The 20,921-nt window shown below is 44.5% G+C and overlaps 1 protein-coding gene across 3 annotated transcripts in view; it reads left to right on the top strand.

Moving 5' to 3' along the window:
- Positions 1-20,921, top strand: part of scap (SREBF chaperone) — a 297,372-nt gene that overhangs the window by 213,466 nt on the left and 62,985 nt on the right. For all 3 annotated transcript variants that reach the window (XM_085992515.1, XM_085992516.1, XM_085992517.1), the window contains one exon: positions 10,646-11,091. In XM_085992515.1, coding sequence (XP_085848641.1) covers positions 10,646-11,091 — 446 coding nt within the window. The remainder of the gene's footprint in view (positions 1-10,645; positions 11,092-20,921) is intronic.

Genomic DNA, 20,921 nt, shown 5'->3' with positions numbered 1-20,921 from the left:
TCCCATTCGGGGTTACTAATGGAGTGGCTGTCTTTCAACGGGCAATGGATGGCCTGGTTAAGCAGGAAAACCTAAGGGACACTTTTCCCTATCTTGATAACATTACCATTGCAGGTCACGATCAACAGGAACACGACTCCAACCTCCAAAAATTTCGGGACGCCCTCCATCGCCGTAATTTGACCCTGAATGAATCCAAATCTGTTGAGTCGCAACCGACCATCAACATCCTTGGCTACTGCGTAGGCAATGGTATCATTAAGCCAGACCCAGAAAGACTTCGCCCGCTCCAAGAGCTCCCGTCACCTAAGAATCCGGCTTCTTTACGTCGGGCTCTCGGTCTGTTTGCATACTACGCTAAATGGATTCCTCATTTTTCGGACGAAATCCAACCCTTGCTGCATGCTAGATCATTTCCACTGGGAACAGCGGCTGTTGCAGCCTTTAACCTTCTCAAAAAACAGTTGGAGAAAGCGGCTCTTCACTCCATTGATGAGAATCTCCCTTTCGTGGTTGAATGTGATGCCTCGGAGGTGGCGATCTCGGCTACTCTGAATCAGGAAGGTCGTCCTGTAGCATTTATGTCCAGGACCTTACAAGGTGCCGAGCTGCATTATCCTCCGGTTGAGAAAGAAGCCACAGTCATCATAGAGGCAGTACGGAAGTGGAACTATTTTCTAGCTCGCCAGCACTTTACATTGATCACGGACCAACGATCAGTCGCCTTCATGCTCGATAATCGAAAACGAACCAAAATTAAGAATAATAAAATACAACTTTGGAGGATGGAACTGGCCTCTTTTGGTTATACCATTCTCTATCGGCCTGGCAAGGAGAATGTGGCCCCGGACACCCTCACACGGGCATTCTGCTCCACTATGTCATCCTCCACTCTCATGGATGTCCACAATGGTTTGTGTCATCCTGGCGTTACGCGCATGCTACATTTCGTACGATCACGGAATCTCCCTTTTTCCACTGGAGATGTAAAGAAAATATGCTCAGAATGCCGGCTTTGTGCGGAATTAAAACCTCAGTTCTTCCGCCCCTCAGATGGTATACTCATACATGCAACCCAACCGATGCAACGACTTCGCATCGATTTTAAGGGCCCAGTGCCCTCTTCAACTCGGAACACATATTTGCTCACCATGATCGACGAATATTCACGTTTTCCGTTTGCCTTCCCCTGCTCCAATATGCTGGCGTCCACAGTAATCTGCTGCCTTGAGCAGGTATTTTCTCTCTGTGGCATGCCGGCTTATATTCACTCAGATCGGGGTCCATCCTTTATGTCAAGGGAACTCAAGGACTACCTCTCAGAACGGGGAATTGCTACAAGCAAAACAACACCATACCATCCCATCGGAAATGGGCAGGTAGAGAGGTATAACGGTATCATCTGGAATTCCGTACGTCTCGCTTTAAGATCTCGGGGCCTACCAGACCAGCAATGGGAAACAGTGCTTCCGGATGCATTGCACTCTATACGGTCCCTGCTTTCTACAGCCACAAATACTACACCTCATGAGCGGTTCTTTGGATTCCAGCGTCGCTCATCTCATGGGACATCACTCCCGTCATGGCTAACTACTCCTGGACCTGTATTACTCCGAAGATACGTTCGGACGTCTAAAAATGACCCTCTTGTAGACGAGGTCGAACTAACCGATGCCAACCCCACCTATGCAAACATACGATATTCCGACGGCCGAGAATCTACCGTATCATTACGGGATCTGGCTCCCTGCCCACCAGGACCTAGTGGGACATCGGGTGATGGCATTTCACCAGGAAACTCTTGGGACCTATCGGGTACCCCTCTCCAGGATCCTGATCGGACACCAACTAGCTTGGTGCCGGTAGAACCCCGTGCTCAAGGTTGCGACCCTCCCAGTAATATGATAAGGCAGGATCTGGCCAATGTGGACTGGGAGCAGCTGCTTATAGGAAAATCCACATCAAAACAGTGGGAGACTTTCAGAAGGGAAATAGAGAGAGTACAACGCCAACATGTTCCTGTAAAGGTCAAGGGTGGGACCAACAAGCAAAGGGAACCTTGGATGACAAGGGATATACAGAAATGCATTAGAAATAAGAGGGGGGCTTTTGGCAGTTACAAAAGACTAAAGACAGAAGAAGCCCTAGAGGAGTATAAAAAGTGCAGGGGCATATTTAAAAAAGAAATTAGGAGGGCGAGGAGGGGCCATGAAATAACACTGGCGAGCAAAATAAAGGAAAACCCTAAGATGTTTTATAAGTATATTAAGGGCAAGAGGATAACCAGGGAAAGGGTAGGGCCCATTAGGGACCAAAGTGGCAATCTGTGTGTAGAGCCAGAGGATGTAGGCGGGGTTTTAAATGAATTTTTTGCATCTGTGTTCACTATGGAGAAAGACGATGCAGACATAGAAATCGGGCAAGGGGACTGTGACATACTTGAACATATTAGCATCGAGAGGGAGGAGGTGCTAGCGGTTTTAGCGGGCCAAAAAGTGGATAAATCCCCAGGCCCGGACGAGATGTATCCCAGGCTGCTGTGGGAGGCAAGGGAGGAGATTGCAGGGGCTCTGACACTAATTTTCAGAACCTCTCTGGCCACAGGGGATGTACCAGAGGACTGGAGAACAGCTAACGTAGTACCATTATTCAAGAAAGGTAGCAGGGATAAACCAGGGAATTACAGGCCAGTGAGTCTAACATCTGTGGTGGGGAAATTATTGGAAAAAATTCTGAGGGACAAAATTAATCTCCACTTGGAGAGGCAAGGATTAATCGGGGATAGTCAGCATGGCTTTGTCAAGGGTAAATCATGTCTAACAAATCTGATCGAATTTTTCGAGGGGGTGACTAGTGGGGTGGATGAGGGAAATGCTGTGGATGTGGTCTACATGGACTTCAGTAAAGCTTTTGACAAAGTCCCGCATAGGAGACTGGTCAAGAAGGTAAGAGCCCATGGGATCCAGGGTGCCTTGGCGCGTTGGATCCTAAACTGGCTGAGTGGCAGGAGGCAGAGGGTGATGGTCGAAGGTTGCTTTTGTGACTGGAAGCCTGTGTCCAGTGGGGTACCTCAGGGATCGGTGCTGGGTCCCTTATTGTTTGTGATCTACATAAATGATTTGGATGAAAATGTAAAAGGTATGATCAGTAAGTTCGCAGATGACACGAAAATTGGTGGGGTGGTAAATTGCGAGGAGGAAAGCCTCCGGCTACAGGACGATATAAACGGGTTGGTCAGATGGGCGGAAAAGTGGCAAATGGAATTTAACCCTGAAAAGTGCGAGGTGATGCATTTTGGACGGACAAATAAGGCAAGGGAATACACAATGAGTGGTAGGACCCTAGGAAGTACAGAGGGTCAGAGGGACCTTGGTGTACATATACATAGATCCCTGAAGGCAGCGGAGCAGGTAGATAAGGTGGTTAAAAAGGCATATGGGATACTTGCCTTCATTAGCCGAGGCATAGAATATAAGAGCAGGGAGGTTATGATGGAGCTGTACAAAACGCTGGTGAGGCCACAGCTGGAGTACTGTGTGCAGTTCTGGTCGCCTCACTATAGGAAGGATGTGATTGCTTTGGAGAGGGTGCAGAGAAGATTCACCAGGATGTTACCTGGGATGGAGCGCCTCAGCTATGAAGAGAGGCTGGACAGGCTGGAGTTGTTTTCCTTGGAGCAGAGAAGGCTGAGGGGGGACCTGATTGAGGTGTACAAAATAATGAGGGGCATAGATAGGGTAGATAAAGAGGAACTTTTCCCCTTAGTGGGGGGGTCAATAACAAGGGGGCATAGATTCAGGGTAAGGGGCAGGAGATTTAGAGGGGATTTGAGGAGGAACTTTTTCACCCAGAGGGTGGTTGGAATGTGGAACTCAATGCCTGAAAGGGTGGTGCAGGCAGGAACCCTCACAACATTCAAGAAGCATTTGGATGAGCACTTGAAATGCCATTGCATACAAGGCTATGGACCAAATGCTGGAAAGTGGGATTAGACTGGACAGGGATGGATGGGCGGCGCAGACACGATGGGCCGAAGGGCCTCTTTCTGTGCTGTAAAACTCTATGACTCTATGACTCTATGAGTACCGCGCATGAAAGTACTGATCCACCACAGACCAGCTCTGCACCTCCCTCTGAACAGAGGCAGTCCGACTTTGAACCTATTGGGGCTCGTACTCGAAGCCATGATCTCCCCGACCCTTCACAGGGCAATCCAGGCCACACAGACTCTGACCAATGGCCAACCGCATGTAAGCGGACCAGCGACCCTCTACGACGGGAATCCAAACGGGTGCGACTCTTCCTTGTTCGGCGGCTGCGGACCAAAAGGTAGACCACAGCCTCCTAATCCTGCAGGAGGGAAGAATGTGATAAAAATGATAACTTCCGGGAAGTTATGTCATCACTTCCTGTGAACTATGAACTATGAACTGTGTACATACCTCACTTCCTGTAATATGTCACTTCCTGTTGGACTGGTATAAATACTGGTCTGTTCAGTATTGTAAGGGGCTTCTACCAGAGGCATGGTAAAGACCTCTCTTGTGTATATAGTGTGTTTATAAGTTACTTAAAGCTTACTTTAAAGTTACTTGATGGTAAGTCTCCTTTTTCTTACATCACTCACCAACCAATCACTTACCTGCTTCCTGGTGACGTCACACTTTGATTACTTTTTACCTCTCTCTCCCGCTGCTGAGTTGGTCGGGCCTCGCTGAATCTGCCGCTTTTATACCCGCCGTGCTCGCTGCTCCCCATACAGGTCCGCTCTTTTTCCTTATATATACTTATAAAAGCTTTCTTTTTAAAAAAATCTTTTCTGCTAGCCTTTTTTATATTCCCTTTTAGTCCTTATAATCTCCTTTTCACCTCCCCACTACACTTTCCCTGCTCCTCATGATTATTTTTAGTATTGTTAGCCTGAATTTTATCTTATGCCTCCTTTGTAAATTTTGCTTTAGTTTTAATCTATCCACAGAAATCTATTTTTTGATGTGCACCCTTTTTAATTTATAAGAATATATCTATTTTGTACTTTACCCCTCTCATATTTGAAGATTTACCACTGCTATCAAACTAAGCTAAAAGTTCTTCAATCTTAAGAGATTATTTAAGTGGATTTGGAAGGTTTCTTTTTAGTATGAAACCAGGGGAGGCTAGAATACACAATTGTAAGCTAAAGAAGCAGTTAATCAAATGCAACCTTGTCATTCATTTAATTTGCTGTTGTGGGACTTTGCTGTACATAATTTAGCTGCCAGGTTTACCTACATAATAATAGTTGGTAAACTTAAAAAAAAAAAAAACTAATTAAATGTACATCAAGAGCTCTGGGATGTCTAGAGACATGATAAGGCACTATTCAAATACAGCTTTCTTTTTCTTTCCTCCTTCCCTCCCTTCTTTATTTCTTCATTCTTTTTTAAATACAATTTGAGGAATAGTGATTAGTGAAGTTGCCTATTTAGGCTGCCACTTGCTGTGCTGTATTCAGACTTGGTAGAAAAAGGAGTATTTCCCATATTCATTGAGAAATGTAGTAATTATTGGCTCAACGCCAATGTTAAAGTAAATGCAAATGGCCTGCATTATTCCGAAACATAAATTGGGCTGAATGGCCTATTTACATTTGACTTTACATCAAATGCCCCATTCTTCTGCTGGCCTACCTCCTGTTAGGTGATTAGAACATTACATTAATTGCAATTCTGAAAGTTCCCTTTTATTGAGCCCATGCTGTACTTTTGGTTAAATATTCTATGTGGTTACAGTTGGCTCATGTGGAAATTATAGAGAGAAGTTGAGGAAAAATAAGTGAACTTAAAAAAATATTTGAGTAGAAACAAAATGTGGGGTCCTTGTTGAATGTTATGCAAGAAGAAATAAAATGTAGCAGAAACGCAGCAGTGTCCAGAAAATAAAATGTAGCCGAAGCGCAGCAGTGTCCATCTTGATGAAGCAATGCACAACCATACAGGAACCTTTCGATTTACCGGCACCTAAATAACCGGAAATCTCGGTTAACCAGCAAAATTCAGGAGTAGTTTCAGGTAAGTTTTATTACTTGCCTTCCTCGATCTGTTGCTGTGCAAGGGTGTGGCTGCAGCTGTTGCTAAGCTACAGAGACGCTTGGAACTTGTGGCCATTGCTCTGAACCTGTTGCTAAGCAACAGGGTTTGTTGCTTTATACGGAGCTCTCAGCTCCGTATCTTTTACTATAGCTTTCGGTTATCTGGAATTTTTGATGAACTGGCACCACGTCGGTCCCGTCGGTGCCGGATAAAAAAAAGTTTCCTGTAATAACATATACACAAGCATTCCATGACAGAAACATAGGAACAGGAGTAGGCCATTGAGCCCCTCGCGCCTGCTCCACCATTCAACGAGATCGTGGCTGATCTGCGAACTAACTCCATAAAGCCGCAGTTGGCCCATATCCCTTAATACCTTTGGTTAACAGAAAGCTATCAGTCCTCGATTTAAAATTAACAATTGCTCTAGCATCAATTGCCATTTGCGGAAGAGAGTTCCAAACTTCTACCACCCTTTGTGTGTAGAAGCGTTTCCGAATTTCACTCCTGAAAGGTCTGGCTCTAATTTTTAGACACTGCCCCCTAGTCCTAGAAGCCCCAACCAACGGAAATAGTTTCTCTCTATCTGCCCTATCTGTTCCCCTTAATACAGGTATCTTGAAAACTTCGATCTGATCACCCCTTAACCTTCTAAATTATAGGCAATACAACCCTAATTTGTGTAATCTCTCCTCGTAACTTAACCCTTGAAGTCCGGTTATCATTCTGGTAAACCTACGCTGCACTCCCTCCAAGGCCAATATATCCTTCCTGCGGTGTGGTGCTCAGAACTGCTCACAGTACTCCAGGTGTGGTCTAACCAGGGTTTTGTATAGCTGCAGCATAACTTCTACCCCCTTATATTCTAGTCCTCTAGATATAAAGGCCAGCATCCCATTAGCCTTTTTGATTATTTTCTGTACCTGCTCATGACATTTTAATGATCTAGGTACCTGGACCCCCAAGTCTCTTTGGACCTCCACTATTTTTACCTTTCACCATTTAAAAAGTACCCTGTTCTATCCTTTTTAGGTCCAAAGTGGATGACCTCACATTTGCCTACATTGAAATCCATTTGCCACAGTTTTGCCCATTCACTTAATCTATCAATATCCCTTTGTAATTTTATGCTTCCATCTACACTGCCTACAATGCTGCCTATCTTTGTGTCATTGGCAAATTTGGATACATGACTTTCTATGCCATCATCTAAGTCGTTAATAAATACTGTGAATAGTTGAGGCCCCAACACAGATTCCTGTGGGACACCACTAGTCACATCCTGCCAATTTGAGTACATATCCATTATCCCTACTGCCTGTCTCCTGCCACTCAGCCAATTTCCTAACCAGGTCAATAATTTGCCCTCAATTCCTTGGGCTTCTGCCTTAGTTAACAGTCTCTTATGTGGGACTTTATCAAATGCCTTCTGGAAGTCCATATACATTTTTATCGTCGCGGGGGACTTCAATCACATAAACCTAAAAACTGTACTACCGAAATTCCACCAGAATGTTTCCTGCCCCACAAGAGGGGAGAACACTCTCGATCAAGTCTACACGAGCATTGTAGACGCTTCTAAGGCCATTCCCTGCCCCCACCTTGGGAAGTCTGACCACCTCTCCCTGTTTCTAGCCCCGGCATAGAAACCGCTCATCAAAAGAGGGAGAACATCAGTGAGAGCAGTGAAAGTATGGCCAGAGGGGGCAGTATCGGAGCTTCAGGATTGCTTCGAACGCACTGATTGGGGCATGTTTGCCCATAATGACATCGAGGAATACGCATCCACAGTGCTATTCTACATTAACAGCTGCGTCGTGGTCGTCACGACCCATAAAAATATCAGGACATACCCCAACCAGAAACCCTGGATGAACGGAGAGGTCCGCTCACTGTTGAAAGCACGCGACGCAGCATTTAAATCTGGCGACGCGGCGGCTTACAGTGCAGCTAGGACCAACCTAAAAAAGGGGATCAGGACTGCCAAAAGGAAACAGACACTGCAGATAGAGGATCATTTCCACAACAACTCGGACCCCCGGCGCATGTGGCAAGGCATCCAGTCCATCACTGACTCCAAGGGCAAAAACACCAGCCCCCCGGTTAGCGATGCCTCCCTTCCGGAGGAGCTTAACAACTTCTACGCTCGCTTCGACAGGGACAACAGGGAGCCGGCTACCAAAGCCTTGCCACCCCCGGAAGACCAGATGCTCACTCTGTCGACCTCCGACGTAAGGGGTGTTCTACGCGGAGTGAACACACGAAAGGCTGCTGGACCGGATAGCATCCCTGGACGGGTACTCAAGGAATGTGCTGATCAGCTGGCTGATGTCTTCACCGCCATCTTCAAACTGTCATTGGCCCAGGCAGTAGTCTCTACATGCTTCAAGACCGCTACCATTATTCCTGTGCCAAAACAAATGGCTGTGACGTGCCTGAACGACTACCGACCTGTCGCACTCACACCCATCATAATGAAGTGTTTCGAGAGACTGGTCCTGGCTCACATCAAAGCCAGTGTTCCCGCCTCTCTTGACCAACACCAGTTTGCCTATCGTGCAAACAGATCAACAGAGGATGCAATCACAACTGCTCTACACTCGGCACTGAATCACTTAGATGGTAAGGAGACCTACATCAGAATGCTGTTCATAGACTACAGCTCAGCATTCAACACTATCGTCCCCAACAAGCTGGCCTCCAAACTCTTGGCCTGAACACTTCCCTCTGCAACTGGACCCTGGACTTCCTAACAAACAGACCCCAGTCTGTCAAATTAGGTAACCACACCTCCCCCCCCCGCCCCCCCCATGACCCTGAACACGGGGGCCCCACAAGGATGTGTGCTGAGCCCCCTCCTCTACTCCCTCTTCACCCACGACTGTGTGGCTGTTCATGGTTCCAACACCATCATCAAATATGCGGATGATACCACTGTAGTAGGCCAGATCACCAACAACGATGAGTCAGCCTACAGGGAGGAGGTCCAGCATCTCGTGAAGTGGTGCGCCGATAACAACCTGGCCCTTAACATCAAGGAAACCAAATAAATCATTGTGGACTTCAGGAAGTCTAAAGGCGGAAGTCACACCCCCATCCACATCAATGGGGCTGTGGTGGAAAGGGTGGACAGCTTTAAGTTCCTCGGAGTCCACATCATGGAAGACCTCTCCTGGTCCCTCAATACCTCCTCTCTGGTGAAGAAGGCCCAGCAGCGCCTATATTTCCTAAGGAGGCTGAAGGGATGTAACCTGTCACCCCTGATCCTCTCTAACTTTTACCGCTGCACAATAGAGAGCATCCTGACAAACTGTATCACAGTATGGTATGACAGCTGTAGCTACTATGACCGGAAAGCCCTGCAGCGGGTAGTCAAAACTGCCCAACGCATTACCGGCACCCGGCTACCGACCATAGAGCACATATACCAGAAACGCTGTTTACAGAGGTCACGGTCCATCATCAAAGACCCTACCCACCCCAGCCACAGTCTGTTCGCCCTCCTGCCATCTGGGAGACGCTACAGATGCATTCGCACCCGTACGACCAGATTTAGGAACAGCTTCTTTCCCAGGGCTGTCATCCTACTGAACTCCACAAATAAACTCTAAAGCCTGCACATCTGCCAATGCACTTTATTATGGTTATGTTAATGTATTACAAGCCAAATGTATGTTGAATGTTTAAATGTCTTAATCTAAATGTACACTCTCGGGAGCCGCAAGCCTACATTTCGTTGTACTGCACTTGTGCACTAACAATGACAATAAAAGTTGATTTGATTTGATTTGAAATAACATCCATAGACATTCCCCTGTCCACTACTTTAGTCAGCTCTTCAAAAAATTCAGGTTTGTCAGGCAAGACCTACCTTTCACAAATCCACGCTGGCTCTCTCTGATCAACTGAAAATTTTCGAGGTGCTCCTTAATTATCCCTATCCTTAATTATAGACTCTAGCAATTTCCCGACAACAGAATTTAGGCTAACTGGTCCATAATTCCCTGGTTTCCCTCTCTCACCATTTTTAAATAGCGAATGACATGCCGAATTTTCCAATTTAAAGGAACAGTTCCTGAACCGAGAAATGGATTCTGCTCTATTATATTTTTATAATGTCTGCCAACTTGGTCAAACTTATGCTTCCCTGTCAGAAAGTTGAGGTTTCCAACCCCAAACTGGAAGGATGAGCTTATAATCAAAGCTGCGGCTTTATTGGAGGAGCTGACCTTTGGATGAGACATCTGCTTATTTCGGTGACTCACATTGGAGTTAAAAACCCTGTTGCGCAATTCAAAGAGAACCGGTAGTTCTCCTTTTCTCCTGTTAAGAATTCCACCTTAACCAAAGGATTAACTAACTATTCACTTCATTGCTGTTTGTGGGATCCTGTTGTGCTTAAAATGGTTCCCACATTTGCTTACTTAGTCACTCTTATTTAATTGTATATGAAGTACTTTGTGATGTATCTCTGAGATATGCTATATAAATGCAAGTCTTTTTAATGACATAAATAAATTACTGTGATGAACTTGACTTGACAACACCTAAATCTAATTACTTTTCTTTTTGAGGTGGGGACAGTCATATGGATTGGGATCCTGGTTTACACTGATCCCGCTGGCCTCCGGACATTTTTAACAGCACAGGTGACTGAGCAGAGTCCGCTGGGAGAGAGTGGCTTAGCACCCATTGCAGTGCCATCAGGAGTTTTCCAAAGGGGAGATACTAAGAACAGTTTGCCTGGTTTCCCTTCTGACGTATCCCCACCACTGGAGAATCAGTCACATGGCACAGATCAGAACAAGAATCCAAATCCTCTTGATGCCTTACCTTTGGTCTCTCCTGAAAATATAACTGATGATGGCAAGCCGCAGGTCCGTAGTGAGGCCAGTCTCCCAGAAAATGATTTTAAAGTGGAGATCACATGGGGAGCTCAGGATGAGGAGATGTGGCGGAAGCTATCATTCCGACATTGGCCAACTCTCTTCAGTTACTACAATAACACCTTGGCGAGGAAGTAAGTAATTTTGAAGTTGTCTTATGTGCTAATATGGCTGTCCATGTAGAGTGCAACTGAAGCATTTTTAAGAGGGCAAAATTGAACTAAACTGGACTAATACAACTGTTCAAAAGAACCATAAAAGTTTGCAGCAAAAAATAAGGCCATTTCACCCATCATGTCTGCCGGCTCCTACTCTCACTCTCACCACCACATGGTCTCCCCATAGCCCTGCATCTTTCTGTGCTCAAAATATTTATCCAAATTCCCTTAAAAGATGCAGTAGTCTCCGACTCAACTACTCCCTGTGGCAAATCATTCATAGAATCATACAGAACAGAAGGACGCCAATCGGCATGTCATGTCTGTGCCAGCTCATTGAAAAGAGCTATCTCATCCCCTGCTCTTTTCCCCATAGCCCTGCAAATTTCTCCTTTTCAAGTATATATCCAATTCCATTTTGAAAGATACTATTGAATCTGCTTCCACCACCCTTTCAAGAAGTGTATTTGAAATCGTAACAACTCACTGCGTAAAAAAATAAATTCTCATTTGCCCCTGGATTTTTTGCCAATCAACTTAAATCTGTGTCCTCTGGTTACAGATACTTCTGCCTGTGGAAATAGTTTCTCCCTATCTAACACTTCTATTAAATCTGCACTTAACCTTGTCTGCTCTAAGGAGAACAGTCCCAGCTTCTCTAGTCTCTCCACATAACTGAATTCCTCTCATCCCTGGTACCATTCTGGTAAATCTCCTCTGCACCCTCTCCAAGACTACTATTGCGTAATATAATTCCTCCTAGTCTTTCTGATCACTTTATTAGTGACAATTTTAAACTGATGACCCTTTGTCACTAATTCCCCAACCAGAGTAAATAGTCTTTCCCTATTTGCTATCAAAACCCTGAGTAATTTTAAAATCCTCTATTAAATGTCCTCTTTGCCTTTGCTATTTCAGTGGAAATAGACCCATTACCTCGATGCTTCCTCATAACAATAGTTTCCCATCCCTGGCATCATTCCACATAAGAGACTGTTAGCTAAAATTAAAACTCACGGAATTGAAGGCAATTTATTGACTTGGTTAGGTGATAGAAGACAGAGAGCAGAGATAGTGGGTATGTACTCAAATTGGAAGGAAGTGACTAGTGGTGTCCCACAAGGATCTGTGCTGGCTCTCAACTATTCACTATATTTATTAATGACCCTGATAACACAATAGAGTGCCATATATCCAAATTTGCCAAGTTTGACACAAAGATTGGTGGTAAGTAGTGTAAACGGAGGCATAAAGTTATAAAGAGACATTGATAGATTAAATGATTGGGCAAAGGTGGCAGATGGATTTCAATGCAGGTGGGTGTGGGGTCATCAATTTTGGGCCAAAAAAGGATAGATTGAAGGTGATTTAAATGGTGAAAAGCAAGAAATAGTGGAGCTCCAAAGAGATTTAGGGGTCCATGTACACAGATCACTAAAGTAGTCTACATAGGATCTACAGCACAGAAACAGGCCATTCGGCCCAACCAGTCCATGCCATTTATGCTCCACTTGAGCCTCCTCCCATCTTTCCTCATCCAACTCTATCAGCATAACCCTCTAAACCCTTCTCCCTCATATGCTTATCTAGCCGCCCCTTAAATGCATCTATACTATTTATTTCAACCACTCCCTGTGGTAGTGAGTTAACATAAGAACATAAGAAATAGGAGCAGCAGTACGCTATTCAGCCCCTCGAGCCTGTTCCACCATTCAATATCATGGCTGATCTTCTACCTTAACTCCACTTTCCTGCACTATCCCCATATCCCTTGATTCCTTTAATATCCAAAAATCTATCGCTCTCTGTCTTGAATATACTCAACGACTGAGCCTCCACAGCCCTCTGGGGAAGTGAATTCCAAAGATTCACCACCCTGAGTGAAGAAATTTCTCCTCATCTCAGTCCTAAATGGCCGACCCCTTATTTTGAGACTGTGACCCCTGGTTCTAGACTCCCCAGCCAGGGCAAACATCCTCCCTGCATCTACCCTGTCAAGCCCTGTAAGAATTTTGTATGTTTCAATGAGATCACCTCTCATTCTTCTAAACTCTAGAGAATATAGGCCTAGTCTACTCAATCTCTCCTCATAGGACAATCCCCCCATCCCAGGAACCAGTCTGGTGAACCTTTGTTGCACTCCCTCTAAGGTAAGTGTATGCTTCCAAGGTAAGGAGACCAAAATTGTACATAGTACTCCAGGCGTGGTCTCACCAGGGTCCTATATAATTGCAGTAAGACGTCTTTACTCTTGTACTCAAATCCTCTTGTAATAAAGGCCAACATACCATTTGCTTTTCTAATTGCTTGCTGTTCCTGCATGTTAACTTTGAGTGATTCGTGTACAAGGACACCCAGGTCCCTCTGAACACCAACATTTCCCAATCTCTCACCATTTAAAAAATACTCTGCTTTTCTATTTTTCCTACCAAAGTGGATAACTTCACATTTCTCCACATTATATTCCATTTGCCATGTTCTTGCCCACTCATTTAGCCTGTCTATGTCCCCTTGAAGCCTCTTTGCATCCTCCTCACAACTTACATTCCCACCCGGCTTTGTATCATCAACAAACTTGGATATATTACATTTGGTCCCCTCATCCAAATCATTGATATAGATTGTAAATAGCTGAGGCCCAAGCACTGATCCTTGCGGTACCCCAATAGTTACAGCCTGCCAACTCGAAAATGACCCATTTATTCCAACTCTCTATTTTCTGTCCGTTAACCAATCCTCAATCCATGCTAGTATATTGCCCCAATTTTGTTTTGTAACCTCTTGTGTGGCACTTTATCGAATGCTTTCTGAAAATCCAAATACACCACATCCACTGGTTCCCCCTTATCTATTCTGCTAGTTACAACCTCAAAAAACTCTTAACAGATTCACCAAACATGACTTCCCTTTCATAAATCTGTGTTGACTCTGCCCAATCCTATTATTATTTTCTAAGTGCCCTGTTACCACGTCCTTAATAATAGATTCTAGCATTTTTCCTACTTTTGATGTCTAACTGGTTGGTAGTTCCCCGTTTTATCTCTCCCTCCTTTCTTAAATAGTGGCGTTACATTTGCTACCTTCCAATCTGCGGGAACCATTCTAGAATCTATGGAATTTTGGAAGATGACAACCAATGCATCCACTATCTCTATAGCCACCTCTTTTAAAACCTAGGATATAGGCCATCAGGTCATGGGGATTTATCGGCTTTCAGTCCCATTAATTTCCCCAATACTATTTTTTTACTAATACTAATTTCTTTCAGTTCCTCGTTCTCGCTAGACCCTTGGTTCTCCACTATTTTCGGGAGGTTTTTGAGTCTTCCGTGAAGACAGGCACAAAGTATTTGTTTAATTTCTCTGCCATTTCCTTATTCCCCATTATAATTTCTCATGTCTCAGCCTGTAAGGGACCCACGTTTACTTTCGCTAACCTTTTCTTTTTTACATACCTATAGAAGCTTTTACAGTCTGTTTTTTTTGGGGGGGGGGAATTGAGTCGCGCCCCCTTTGGGGCGCAAACTTCGATGGGGCACTACTTTTAGCACCCCGAAAAAATTAGCGCCCCCGCGGCCGAAACTCATCGGTAGCACCCCAAGAGGGAAGCGGGGCACTACTAGAAGCGCCCCGCCTCCCTCTTGGGGCGCTGCGAGGGAATATCGCAGTGCTACGTGCCGCGGTACGGCAGGCTTTCCTCCCCTTCTTAAAGGGGGAGGGGCCTTGCGCAGCGCAACCCGGGGCCCAGCTGGGCCACCAGGAATCGGAGTGCCGGCAAAAGAGCCCTGCACTTGAGAAGTGCCGGGCTCAAGGAGCGCAACTGGCACTCCGGGGGGGTGGGCTGCAGAGGAGGCTGGGGACGGCAACAGGTGCTGATGCTGGCGGCCAGCAACATAAATGGCTGCCTGGCACCTCGCCTTTAATTAGCGCCGCCCCGGCCGCAGGTAGGCTCCCCTGACCCCATTGGGCATGGCGTTCGGCGGTAAGTCAGGGGGCGCTACCGAAGATCGCAAGTGGGGCGCTCCGAACAGCGATGACGTCATCGCCGGCGGCGCAGCGCCACAGGGCGCTAACGGTTACCGCCGCCGCTAACCTGCCACTGAATTTCGCGGGAAGCATTGGCGGCGCCACGCCCGGGCGCTAGTTGCTTTGTGTCCCGTTAAACGGGAGGCACAAAGCAACCAAATTTTTCCCCCTATGTCTCTTGCTAGTTTACTCTCATATTCTATTTTCCCTTTTTAAATCAATTTCTTGATCCTCCTTTGCTGAATTCTGAAATCCTCCCAATCCTCAGGCTTACTACTCTTTTTGGCAACATTATAAGCCTCTTCCTTTAATCTAGTGCTATCTTTAATTTCTCTTGTTAGCCATGGGTGGACCATTTTTCCCATGGTGTTTTTATTCCTTAAGGAAATGTATATTCGTTGTGAATTATGAATTATTTCTTTAAATGTTTGTCATTGCTTTTCGACTGTAATACCTTTTAATCTAGTTTCCCAATCTACCTTAGCCAACTCACCTCTCGTACCTACGTAGTTTGCTTTGTTCTGGTTTAGGACCCTAGTTTCGGACTTAACTAAATCACTCTCAAACTCAACATAAAATTGTATCATATTATGATCACTGTTCCCTAGAGGCTCCTTTACTACAAGTTTATTAATTAACCCTGATTCACATTCTCACCACTCTCTGAGTAAAGCAGTTTCTTCTGCATTTCCATTTGATTTCTTGGTGACTGCCTTATATTGATGGCCTCTAATTTTGCTCTTCCCCACAAGTGGAAACACTCTCTCTGTATCTACTCTATCAAAACCTTTCATGATTTTAAAGACCTCTATTAGGTCACCCATCAGCCTTCTCTTTTCAAGAGAAAAGAGACCTGGCCTATTCATCCTTTCCTGATAGGTACACCCTCGCATTTCTGGTATCATCCTTGAAAATCTTCTCTGCACCCTCTCCAGTGCCTCTGTATCCTTAATATAATATGGAGACCAGAATTGTACGCAGTAGTCCAACTGTGGTCTCACCAAGTTTCGATACAAGTTTAGCATAACTTCACTACTTTTCAATTCTATCCCTTGAGAAATAAACCCTAGTGCTTGATTTGTCTTTTTTATGGCCTTGTTAACCTGTGTCGATACTTTTAGTGATTTTTGTATTTGTGCTCCAAGATCCCATTGCTCCTCTACCCCATTTAGATTCTTTTTTCCAAGTAATATGTAACCTCGGTTCACTCGGTTGATTCCGGAGATGAGGGGGTTGACTTATGAGGAAAGGTTGAGTAGGTTGGGTCTCTACTCATTGGAATTCAGAAGAATGAGAGGCGATCTTATCGAAACATAAGATTGTGAGGGGGCTTGATCGGGTGGATGCGGGGAGGATGTTTCAACTGATGGGTGAGACTAGAACTAGGGGGCATAATCTTAGAATAAGGGGGCTGCCCTTTCAAAACTGAGATGAGAAACTTCTTCACTCAGAGGGTAGTAAATCTATGGAATTTGCTACCTCAGAGAGCTGTGGAAGCTGCGACATTAAATAAATTTAAAACGGAGATAGACAGTTTCCTAGCTGATAAGGGAATTAGGGGTTACAGGGAGCGGGCAAGGAAGTGGACGCGAGTCTAGGTTCGGATCAGCCATGATCCTATTGAATGGCGGAACAGGCCCGAGGGCCCATATGGCCTACTCCTGCTCCTACTTCTTATGTTCTTATTTATGTTCTCCCTATTTTTCTTACCAAAATGTAATACCTCACATTTATCTGTGTTGAATTTCATTTGCCAATTATATGCCCATTCTGCAAGTTTATTAATGTCCTCCTGTAATTTGTTGCAGTCCTCCTCAGTATTGACTATCCCCCCCCCCCCCCACCCAATTTGATGTCGTCCGCAAATTTAGAAATTGTGTTTTTGATTCCAGAGTCTAAATCGTTACTATAAATTGTGAACAACAGTGGTCCCAGCACTGATCCTTGTGGAACACCACTTCCCACTTTCTGCCACTCTGATTAGCTGCACTTTACCCCTAGGCTCTGCTTTCTGTCTTGAAGCCAGCGAGCTATCCATTCTGCTACTTGTCCCCTTACTCCACATTCTCTGACCTTATTCATCAGTCTGTTATGTGGTACCTTTTTAAAATCTAGATAAATTACATCTACTGCATTACCCTTGTCTACTCTCTCTGTTACCTCTTCAAAAAATGTAATTAGTTTGGTCGAGCGAGACTTTCCCTTTTAAAATCCATGCTGATTATTTATTATATTTTTGGCTTCTAGATGTTCTTACATTTTCTCCTTTAGCAGGGAGTCCATTATTTTTCCTACCACCGATGTTAAGCTGACTGGTCTATAGTTCCCTGGACATGTTCTATCTCCCTTCTTAAATATAGGTATTATTACGTTAGCTATCTGCCAGTCCTCTGGCATTATACCTTTTTCCAACAAATTACTAAATATACATAGTAATGCCTCTGCTATCTCTTCCCTAGATTCTTTTAAGATGCACGGATGTAATCCGTCCGGACCAGGGGTTTTATCCTCTTTGAGTTCCATTAGTTTATTTAATATACCTTCTCGTTTTATTTTAAATGCAGTTGCCTCTTTACTAATCGCAACTTCCGATGTCATCTCCACCTGTTCTATCTCCCTGGTAAATACTGAAGCAAAATAATTATTTAAAATCTCTGCCACCTCTCTATCGCTGCCTGTGGTATTATCCTGTCCATCCCTTAGTGACCTTAGTCCCATCCGACCTTCCTTTTTTTATTTACGTGCCTGTAAAATATTTTACTATTTTGTTTTATGTTCCTTGATAATTTAATTTAATAATTTCTCTTTGCCTTCCTAATTGTTTTTTTGATTTCTCTCCTAATCTCTTCGTATTCTCCCTTATCATGCTCTCCCCTGCTGTCCATGTACTTAATGTATGCCTCTTTCCTTACCCTCAGTTTTTCTCATATGGCTTTATTCATCCACAGTGTCTCATTAGCGTTTAGTTTGTTCTTGATTTTTAGCGGAATATATTTTTCCTGGACTCTGTTGAACGCTTTTAAATGTTTCCCATTGCTGTTCTGCATCACTGTTTGCCAATATTGTTGTCCATTTTATTTTCCCAAGTTCTATTCTCAGTCCCTCAAAATCAGCTTTTCTCCAATCTATTACCCTGGTCTTTGTCATACTTATGCCTTTCTCAATTATTATCTTAAAGCATATTATATTTTGGTCACTATTGCCTAGGTGTTGCCCTACTTTTGCTTCTTTTATCTGCTCTGGTTCATTCCCCATTACTAGATCCAATAGTGAATCCTACCTTGTTGGGCTTTTTACATATTGGGTTAGCAAGGAGTGTTGTACACATTGTAGGAACTCCATTCCCTTATCCCCTTTACCTACCTCTTCTGTCCAGTTAATATCTGGGTAGTCGAAATCCTCCATGATGATTATTCTATGTTTTTTACTAATTTCCCCAATTTGTTTACATATTTCTTTCTCCCTTCCACTATTAGGTGGCCTGTAGACTACCCCTGTTAGTGTAATTGATCTTTTATTGTCTTTTATCTCTATCCCCATGGATTCTGTTTCTGTTTTGCTGATAGCTGCATCACTTTTTTCTACTGCCATTATGTTATCCCTAATAAGTACAGCTACTCCACCTCCTTTTTTTCCCTTTCTATCTTTTCTAAATATGTTATACCCTGCAATGTTTAATTCCCAGTCCTGATTTTTTCTGTAGCCATGTCTCTGTAATCCCTACTATGTCTGGTTCCTCACAATGCATGATTACCTCCAGCTCCCCAATTTTATTAAAGACACTTGTGAAGGCAAAAGGGAATATGGCAGGGCTGGAAGGCATTTATTTTAATGCAAGGAGTCTTGCAAATAAGGTGGATGAACTGAAGTTGTTGTTGAACACATGGGAGTATGATATTGTTGCTATCACGGAGACATGGTTGAGGGAGGGTCAGGACTGGCAGCTGAATATTCCGGGGTATAGAATCTTCAGGCGAGACAGAGGGGGGTGTAAAAGGGGAGGGGGTGTTGCAATATTAATTAAGGAGTCAATTACTGCTGTAAGGAGGGATGATATATTAGCGGGTTCCTCTAATGAGGCCATATGGGTAGAACTTAAAAACAAAAAGGGGTCAAGCACTTTGCTGGGAGTGTACTATAGGCCCCCAAACAGTCAGGGGGAGATAGAGGAACAGATATGTAGGCAAATCTCAGAAAAGTGTGAAAATAATAGGGTAATAATAGTGGGGGATTTCAACTTCCCCAATATAAATTGGGATAGTCAGAGTGTGAAAGGCTTAGAGGGTGCAGAATTCTTAAAGTGCATCCAGGAGAGCTTTTTGAGCCAACATGTAGAAAGTCCTACAAGAGAGGGGGCGGTACTGGACTTAATTCTAGGGAATGTAGCCGGGCAGGTGGTGGAAGTGTCAGTAGGAGAGCATTTTGGCGACAGTGACCATAATTCGGTGAGATTTAAGGTGGTCATGGAAAAAGACAAAGACGGCCCGGAAATAAGGGTTCTAAATTGGGGGAAGGCCGATTTTAATAAGATAAGGCAGGATCTGGCCAAAGTGGACTGGGAGCAGCTACTTATAGGAAAATCCACATCAAAACAGCGGGAGGCTTTCAGAAGGGAAATAGAGAGAGTACAACACCAACATGTTCCTGTAAAGGTCAAGGGTGGGACCAACAAGCAAAGGGAACCTTGGATGACAAGGGATATACAAAAATGCATTAGGAAAAAAAGGGGGGCTTTTGGCAGTTACAAAAGACGGAGGAAGCCCTAGAGGAGTATAAAAGGTGCAGGGGCATACTTAAAAAGGAAATTAGGAGGGCGAGGAGGGGCCATGAAATAACACTGGCGAGCAAAATAAAGGAAAATCCTAAGATGTTTTATAAGTATATTAAGGGCAAGAGGATAACCAGGGAAAGGGTAGGGCCCATTAGGGACCAAAGTGGCAAGCTGTGTGTAGAGCCAGATGAAGTAGGTGGGGTTTTAAATGAATTTTTTGCCTCTGTGTTCACTATGGAGAAAGACGATGTAGACATAGAAGTCGGGCAAGGGGACTGTGACATACTTGAACATATTAGCATCGAGAGGGAGGAGGTACTAGCGGTTTTAGCAGGCCAAAAAGTGGATAAATCCCCAGGCCCGGACGAGATGTATCCCAGGCTGTTGTGTGAGGCAAAGGAGGAGATTGCAGGGGCTCTGACACAAATTTTCAGAACCTCTCTGGCCACAGGGGATGTACCAGAGGACTGGAGAACAGCTAACGTAGTACCATTATTCAAGAAGGGTAGCAGGGATAAACCAGGGAATTACAGGCCAGTGAGCCTAACATCTGTGGTAGGGAAATTATTGGAAAAAATTCTGAGGGACAAAATTAGTCTCCACTTGGAGAGGCAAGGATTAATCGGGGATAGTCAGCATGGCTTTGTCAAGGGTAAATCATGTCTGACCAATCTGATTGAATTTTTCGAGGGGGTGACAAGGTGTGTGGATGAGGGAAATGCTGTGGATGTTACATGGACTTCAGTAAAGCTTTTGACAAAGTCCCGCATAGGAGACTGGTCAAGAAGGTAAGAGCCCATGGGATCCAGGGGGCCTTGGCGCGTTGGATCCTAAACTGGCTGAGTGGCAGGAGGCAGAGGGTGATGGTCGAAGGTTGCTTTTGTGACTGGAAGCCTGTGTCCAGTGGGGTACCTCAGGGATCGGTGCTGGGTCCCTTGCTGTTTGTGATCTACATTAATGATTTGGATGAGAATGTAAAGGGTATGATCAGTAAGTTCGCGGATGACACG

Source organism: Somniosus microcephalus, chromosome 7, assembly GCF_052327205.1.
Source record: "Somniosus microcephalus isolate GS21.2 chromosome 7, FLI_Smic_1.0, whole genome shotgun sequence".
In the NCBI taxonomy this organism is placed as follows: domain Eukaryota; kingdom Metazoa; phylum Chordata; class Chondrichthyes; order Squaliformes; family Somniosidae; genus Somniosus; species Somniosus microcephalus.
The sequence above is the reverse complement of the archived record's forward strand: the minus strand, read 5'-3'. Positions and strand labels throughout refer to the sequence as shown.